The sequence below is a fragment of the Quercus robur genome, chromosome 11 (assembly GCF_932294415.1).
Source record: "Quercus robur chromosome 11, dhQueRobu3.1, whole genome shotgun sequence".
In the NCBI taxonomy this organism is placed as follows: Eukaryota; Viridiplantae; Streptophyta; class Magnoliopsida; order Fagales; family Fagaceae; genus Quercus; species Quercus robur.
Genome location: NC_065544.1, coordinates 2,882,657 through 2,891,589, shown reverse-complemented (window position 1 = coordinate 2,891,589; position 8,933 = coordinate 2,882,657). Strand labels below are relative to the sequence as shown.

At 31.0% G+C, this 8,933-nt stretch overlaps 1 protein-coding gene across 1 annotated transcript; it reads left to right on the top strand.

Annotated features, from left to right (window-relative positions):
- The first annotated feature begins 637 nt into the window (after positions 1–637).
- LOC126705374 (sucrose synthase-like) lies at positions 638–7,574 on the top strand. Its single transcript, XM_050404351.1, has 14 exons — positions 638–769; positions 910–991; positions 1,087–1,198; positions 1,739–1,896; positions 1,995–2,184; positions 4,285–4,620; positions 4,728–4,823; positions 5,003–5,176; positions 5,273–5,389; positions 5,502–5,665; positions 5,752–5,976; positions 6,231–6,794; positions 7,014–7,146; positions 7,309–7,574. Exons 2-14 carry the CDS (start codon positions 930–932, stop codon positions 7,339–7,341), a joined length of 2,364 nt encoding a protein of 787 aa, XP_050260308.1. The 5' UTR covers positions 638–769; positions 910–929; the 3' UTR covers positions 7,342–7,574.
- Positions 7,575–8,933: the final 1,359 nt, after the last annotated feature.

Here is an 8,933-nt window from a genome sequence, read left to right as displayed (position 1 = left end):
CTATTTCTCTCTATATATCTATTAGAATAATGAGGTGTAAAATTATGAGATTCCAGAACTTTTTTTTTTTTTTTGAGAAGAAGATTTCAAAAACTTATAACGCAAAATATTATGATGTCAACCGAATTTCAAATGTTTTTCAATTATATATATATATATATATATATATGTTATAAATTATAAATCATAGATTGATCCAAGATGCTTTTTAAGACCTTGGCTATTTCAAAAAAGAATTTGATAAAATATTTCTTAAAATAACACAAGTTATACATATTTTAGTTAAAAGAAAATCTTTCTAAAAAAAAAGTTAAAAGAAAATCTAAAAACACAACTTTTACCATAACTTTTATGTGATCGATTGTTAGAGATGGAGAAAAAATGGTGGTTAATATGAATGTGGTTATTTATTCATCAATTATGGCAAGTTAGGAAAAATTGTGGCAAATTGTATAGAAGACATAATGCAATTAATATAGAGAAATTCAAATACCCACGTGAATAAGATAAGGAGAAAGGGTATGAATAAAAAAAGCCCATTGGGCTCAACCAAACTTGTCATTAGTATTGGACTAAATCTATTGTTACGTTACCGCATGCATGAAAATGGCAAAGATTTTGTTTTCCATCTTTATTGATTCTCTCCATTCTGAGCTCGCGTTTAGGTTTTGCTTGGACATCACTCCATATATTTTCTATATAAACTCACTCAAGCAAGGCCAACTCACTCATTGTGTCTCGTTTCTTCTCTAAAACTCTGTTTTCTCTAGTGAGTTCTCTGGTTTTTCTCTATCTCTTTGCAGACCATTCTGATTGTTTATCAGTCTTTTTTTCTTTCTCTTTACTATTTTCTCAGGGCTACTTCTTCAGATTTAATCTATATTCTTATTTTCTTGTTGATGCTTAAAGGTTTATTACACACAGAAGCCATGGAATTGATCAATGGAACCATCAGTGCTCACCGAGAGGAATTGCTAGGCTTCCTTTCAAGGTATGATGCGGTTAGATCTGATAAGTACCTTCCATATATACAAAATCTCACTTCTGAATGGTGTGATTCTGACCTGGGATTTTTGGATGTTATAGGCTTGGAGGCAAGCCTAAAGGAATCTACAAGACCAAACAACTTGTGGAAGAGTTTGAAGGACTTTCGAATGGGACTTATGCTGGATTCTCTGGTGTTTTGAAATGCACCCAGGTAAGAAATCACCAGGGCGGCGCCAAGGCCAGGGTGGTCGGTACCACCCTGACCTGAAATTTTTTTTTTTAATTTATATATATAATAATAATTTAAAATTTTTTATTTGCCTAGCCTTCAAACAAAATTTGGACTTCAATTTTTTTTTTTTTTTTTAATGTCAATAAAATTAAATTTTACTTTATAATTTGTTCTACAATTAGTGGATGAATAACTTTTTGATTATTTATATTGAAAGAGACATATATAACTTGTAATATTGATAATAAAACTATTATGTAACGATTTTATAATATGAAAATTTGTAAAAAATAATTATAAACTTAATATATTTATGTATTTTTTTATTATTATTGTTGTGAATATATGAATTTTTTTTATATTAAATTGTATAATTTATATTTTTTAAATAACACTGAAAAAGTTCCTGTTGGCCACTGAAAATCACAATTACTATGGTCAAAGTTCGAACCTTTCGGCTTTTCTGGAATATGTTTTTGAATTCTGACCATCTTTTTTTGTGCGGTTTTTCTTATATAGGAAGCGTTAGTATTGGCTGATTCAATCGCACTTGCTATTCGTCCCAGGCCAGGTGTCTGGGAATATGTGAGTGTGGCAATGAGTCAGAGTGGACCTAAGGTTCAGACAATAACTCCATCTCAGTATTTGCAGTACAAGGAAGAAGTTGTTGGGTCAAGGTAATTGTAGTCAATTTCTAGATTTCTTACTTTGTTTGCTGCGTTGTGTTCTTTTTTTTTTTTAATATATTGCTTCCAATAAATTACTGTATTTGCAGTGGTGGAGATGGAATCTTTGAGTTGGATTTTGAACCATTCTCTGAGTTTTCAACACCCCCAACTCTTTCAAAGTACATCGGGAATGGCTTGGAATTCCTCAATCGACACCTTTCTACAAGTTTTGTACATGAAAAAGAGAAGATGCAGCCTCTTCTTGACTTTCTCAGACTCCATGAGTACAACGGCAAGGTATAATAATCGTCCCAGATGCATATACTTTTTTTTGTGTGGTGTTGTGTCAAACTTTTCTTTTTGATAAACGTGTGTCTACTTTTATTTCAAGCCTATCTCAATTAACAAATGGTTGTTTATTACATGTGTTTAAATAATGTTATCAAAAAATATGAACAATGTTATTAAAACAACTGTCTCTAAGTTTTCAAAATTTTAAATATTTCTATAATTAAAATTCTATTATCAAAAGGCTAAGAAACTTAAATGTAAAATTTATATGCTTATTTTTAATTATTTGGATAATTTATTACAATTTTACATTTTACTTTATACTTTTAGGACACTGTTAACAAAATTATTTTAAATATGACAATTAAAACCGAATCTGTCAAGTCAAACTTGAAATGGTCCAACATGTGAAGACACAGTTTTGTCATAAATTTTCTGTGGATAAATTAATAAGAAGGTAGTGGAAGCTTCCCGTTTCCTCTGCTTCTTCTGCTTCTTTTTATTTATTTATTTTTTTAAAAAATAATAGTTAGAAGTGATATGGCTGTAATAAGAGTCTGTTGGGATAGAACTTAACTAAAAACTGCAAATAATATAGTAAAATAATTTTTAAATATATAAATAATATTGTGGAATTTATTTTTAAAAAAAATGACTGAAAAGTGAAATTTGTGGGTTCGTAAATAGTGCATCCTTGATCAAATAGTGCGGCTGGAACCAAAAAAACAATAGAAAAAAAGTCAAAAAACGCAAACGTAATCACTTATAATTCGAATCCAAACTCCCTCTAAGTTGCATTAGTCTTGTGGTACGATTTACTATTTGAGATTTTTTTTTTATTGAGTATAGTTTGCCTTTATAGTATACAATTAAAACACACAATTTGTTAAATTTTATTGCATAATTGATAATAGAATTAACTGTTTGTTGAATATATATATTTTTTGATAATCAACTGTTTGTTGAATATATTGTAACAAAAAATACGTAACGTATATTTTTTAGTGAAGTGTTTGCTTGTCATACGACACACATACATAATATATTGATAACTAGATGAAAGATAAAAGACAAAAAACTCACAAATCGTAACGACACAAAATGCACGGTTTCAATTAAAAAGACTGAAAAAAACACACATAAATCATTAAAAAAATTCCTTAAAAAACAATTAAAAACAAAACACTCCCAATTATATGGGTACAATTAAAAAAACAATACACACACACATCATATACACATATTTGAAGTTAATAAATTTGAATTATTTTTAATGAGACAAAAAAATGACATTAAAAAGCAAAATCTTTCAATAGAATTGAATTTTTTATTAGACATCTCATATTTTGTATTGAATTAACTCAATTGTCATAAAAATTAAAAGAACTTATATGGACGTAGACATGACATGTGGTACAAAATTTGACTCGAATTGAAATCTAAATTATAATAATTGTTGCTCATTTGTGTCACTTATCCTATTTAATTTTTTTTTTAATTTTTATGTCAAGTCAATTATTGGATACAAAAATTGAAGAGTATATAAATTATAATTGTTGCTCATTTGCATCACATATTCTATTTAATTTTTAAAATTTTTTTTATTTCAAGTCAATCATTGGATACAAAAATTGAAGAGTGTAAATTATAATTGTCGCTCATTTGTGTCACGTATCCTATTTAATTTTTTTAAAATTTTTATGTCAAGTCAATTATTGGATACAAAAATTGAAGAGTACAAATCCAATTAGATTTCAATTGGAGTTCAATTTTACGCCACTATCCTAACTAATTTTGTAATTTTTGTGGTTAGTAAATTATTTGGTGCAAAAACCAAAAAGTCTGAATCCAATTAGATTCTAAATTATATATATACACACATATTTATATATATATATATATATATATGAGAAACATTTACATATTTTAAAAATATATGATTTAAAAAATGTGCAAATTGTATCTCTTACACTAAGTATAATTTTTACTCATATATGTTGTGATTGTTTTTAATTTTACCATATATGTGCGTAGGGTTGTACATTAGTTACAATAGTTGCAGTGAACTTGATGATTCTAATTGTAATATATGGTGTTGTTTTGCAGGCTATGATGCTGAATGAGAGAATCAAGAGCCTAGATGCTCTCCAGACTGTTCTGAGGAAGGCAGTGGATTACCTATCTGCCATTGCACCTGAAACTCCATATTCAGAGTTTGAGCACAAGCTCCAGGAGATTGGTTTGGAGAGAGGGTGGGGTAATAATGCTGAACGAGTTTCAGAAATGATTCATCTTCTTTTGGATCTCCTTGAAGCTCCTGAACCAAGAACCCTTGAGACATTCCTTGGGAGAATTCCTATGGTTTTTAATGTTGTAATCATGTCTCCCCATGGCTATTTTGCCCAGGATAATGTCTTGGGATACCCTGACACTGGTGGCCAGGTTAGTGAACATGACAAGCCTAATTTGTCATATATGTTTAACTTCAAATTGGCTGTGTTTTGTCAATTTATCTAACTTGGGATTGGACTATTTGGTTTCACATCTAGGTTGTTTATATCTTGGATCAAGTTCGGGCCTTGGAGAGTGAGATGCTTCTTCGTATCAAGCATCAAGGCTTGGATATCATCCCTCGTATCCTCATTGTAAGCTCTGCTAGCTGATGCTTTTTTTGCATGAACTTCAAATAATATGTACAACAATGCTACGTACTGACATATACAACACATTTCATAACTTCTTGTGTTAGTTAATGTTATTTACTGTGTTAAACTTATAATAATGTGATGCTTAAATAATTTCCTTATTAATTTGTTGTACCCAGGTCACAAGACTTCTACCTGATGCAGTAGGAACCACATGTGGTGAGCGTCTTGAAAAGGTGTATGGGACCGAACATTCATTTATTCTTCGAGTTCCATTCCGATCAGAGAAGGGAATTGTCCGTAAATGGATCTCCAGATTTGAAGTGTGGCCCTATCTTGAGACTTATGCTGAGGTAAACTTAAGATATTAATTGTTATGCTACTTCATGTAGCCTGAGCTAGCTCCCACTTGATTCTAAGATTGAATAAATTAATTTTCCTGTTATTAGGATGTTGCAAATGAACTTTCTATAGAGTTCAAAGGGAAGCCAGATCTGATCGTTGGAAACTACAGTGATGGAAACATTGTTGCCACTTTGTTAGCAAGTAAATTTGGGGTTCCACAGGTTTGTCATGAGATTTTACTTGGTTTAAACACATCCATAGTTGTCTCTAGTGATTCTTACCATAGCTATAAGCTATTATTGCAACATAACAATAACATGCTATCTTCTACAGTGCACCATAGCACATGCCCTTGAGAAGACAAAGTACCCCGATTCTGACGTAAATTGGAAGAAATTTGACAAGTATAACTTTTCTTGCCAATTTTCTGCTGATCTTATAGCAATGAATCAAACTGATTTCATTATCACCAGCACTTTCCAAGAGATTGCTGGAAGGTGAATCATTTAATCACACTATTCTCTTATTATGCATCAATCCTTATTGAAAAATGTACTTACCATTATTTAATGCATGGTTTCAGCAAGGACACCCTTGGACAGTATGAGAGTCACTCTGCTTTTACCATGCCTGGACTCTACCGCGTGGTTCATGGGATAGATTCCTTCGATCCTAGGTTCAACATTGTGTCTCCTGGAGCAGATACTGACATCTACTTCCCCTATACTGAGGAGAAACGAAGGTTGACATCCTTCCACCCTGAAATTGAAGAGCTTCTTTTCTCATCTGTGGAGAACAAAGAACACTTGTGAGCCTCTCTCTCTTTTTGCAATTTCTTATATCTATTGTGAAGAGTTGTTATAGCCCAGGATATCTAAACAGTAGGCTCAATTACCTGTGTGAAGTAAAGTAACTCTAATGTTAAATTAGGATTAGCTATTATATAAACGTTACATTTGTAACATGTACATTTCAATATAAAAGCTTTTCACTATGGATGTAGGTTGTCAAATTGAATCACATTAATTCTTGTTTCACGTATTCTTTGTTTACTTTATACAGATGCGTATTGAAAGACCGGAACAAGCCTATAATCTTTACAATGGCAAGGCTAGATCGTGTGAAGAACATAACCGGACTTGTTGAGTGGTATGGCAAGAATAAACGTCTTAGGGAGTTGGTTAACCTTGTTGTTGTTGCTGGGGATCGTAGAAAGGAGTCTAAGGACTTAGAAGAGCAAGCTGAGATGAAGAAAATGTATGGTCTTATTGAGACCTATAATTTGAATGGACAGTTCAGATGGATTTCTTCCCAAATGAACCGAGTCAGGAACGGTGAACTCTATCGTTACATTGCTGATACAAAGGGAGCCTTTGTGCAGCCTGCTGTATATGAAGCTTTTGGCTTGACAGTTGTTGAGGCCATGACTTGTGGATTGCCAACATTTGCTACTTGTAATGGTGGTCCAGCTGAGATTATTGTGAATGGTAAATCAGGCTTCCATATTGACCCCTATCAAGGTGATCTAGTGTCTCAGCTCCTTGTTGATTTCTTTGAAAAGTGTAAGGTAGACCCTAGTCATTGGGACAAAATCTCTTACGGAGGCCTAAAGCGCATTGAAGAGAAGTAAGTACAAAGCAAAAGAACACTGCAAATTTTATTACAAAGCTTTTACAAACTGATGTTTATTATGTTCTGAAATTCTCTAATCAAATCTATTGTCGTGTTATAAACCTTATATAGTAAAATTTTTAGCACCTTTAGCATTTTACTTCCTATTGACATTCTAGATTGCTATATACTATTTGTATTTTGGTTTTTTAATTATTCTTTGCAATTCAACAGGTATACATGGCAGATTTACTCCGAGAGGCTACTAACCTTGACTGGAGTTTATGGCTTTTGGAAGCGTGTTTCTAATAACACAGAGAAGCGTCGCTACCTTGAAATGTTTTATGCCCTCATGTATCGTAAGCTGGTAAGCTAGCTTATATTGCCCGATACCCTTTTGCTTGTGCTTGAATATTTCTTTCTTAGATCTTAATTAGCTTTGTGTAACAACTATACACATGTGCTTGTAAGATCATTAGATATTCGCTCTTATTTTTATTGATACTTTTTTATTGGTGTAACCTTTCAGGCCAATTCAGTTCCTCTTGCTGTTGAAGAGTAAATAAAAGCTTATGGATTAATAAAATGCCGAAGCATTGGGCTGGCTTTGATGGTGTCCTTTTGAGTTCAAGGAGCAATGGAAATTGTGTTTGAGATTTTTTATCAAATTAGGCAAAAGGCTTTTTATTTTGTTCTTTTTTTTTTTTTTTCCAATCCTTCAAGGGATTATTTGAACATGGGTGTTTTATAGCCCATCATTTCGATATAAATTCATGAATTTTGGTTTACCATCCATTTTGTTGTCTAATGGTTATATTTTTAATAATTTATAATAATCTTGGGATGAATATATATATATATATATATATATATATATATATTTATAGGTAAAATTTAGATAAAATCCAATTAGATTCTACAATTGAAGTCCAATATCTCACCATGTGAGAATGACTATCAATAATATTTAAATTATAAAAATGATTATCAATAAGAATAACTATCCATGCCTATCAATAATATTTAATTTATATATGTAAGAATTATACTATGCATCTTAATGTATATATTTTAAATATATCCATGCATATGGGGTTACAAGCTAATCTATATATCTATATATATAATAATATGTGAAATTGAGAGAAAATCAAATTAGAATTTCAAATTAGAATTCCAATTTTGCGCTATGTGTCATAAATTATTTATTCTTAAAGAGTTTTATTTCTTAATTTTGCGCTATGTGTCATAAATTTTGATTTCTTAATTTAAGGTTTGTATTGTCTCAAGTGTTTATAGGTTATTTTGATTTTCAATATAATGATAATGATGAAAAACTATACTATACAACTAAGCATCTTTGTATAAACCTTTTTGTTTGGTTGACATTTGGTAATATATAATTTTATATATTACTTCAACACATAATATTAAACCTACTCAATTAAACGGGTAATGTTTTGTATTGTCCCAAGTGTTTATAGGTCATTTTGATTTTTAATATAATGATGATAATAAAGAACTATACTATACTATAGTACTATACTATACTATACTATAGTGTAGTACTATATTATACTACTAATCCTCTTTGTATAAACCTTTTTGTTTTGTTGACATTGGGTAGTATATAATTGTAATTTATGTATTACTTTAACGCATAATATTAAACCTATGAGTTATGCTTTGTATTGTTTTAAGGGTTTATAGGTCATTTTGATTTTTGATGTAATGATGATGATGAAGACCTATACTATAATATAGTACTACACTATACTATAAGGGTGACCAAACAAAGCTGAGCCAGTATAAAAGTATAAAAGTTTGCTTTGTAAAAGATAAAAGATTTATGTGCCAGTGTTTGGTAATCTAAAAAGAAACTGCATCGACTTAGTTAGTTTGCTTTATTCATGGAAAGTATAAAAGATATTTGGGTCTGAAATGTGGAGATTTAGTTAGTTTTAAGGCAAGATTCTGATTTTTCTCTAAGGAATTCAACCCAAGTGTATCTTGAGTAGTCGTCCACAATGACCATAATGTATCTTTTTCCCCCTAGGCTTTCAGTTCTGGTGGGCCCCATCAGATCAACATGAAGTAACTCCAAACACCGAGAGGTGGCTATCACATTTACCTTGTGATGACTTGCCTTAGTTT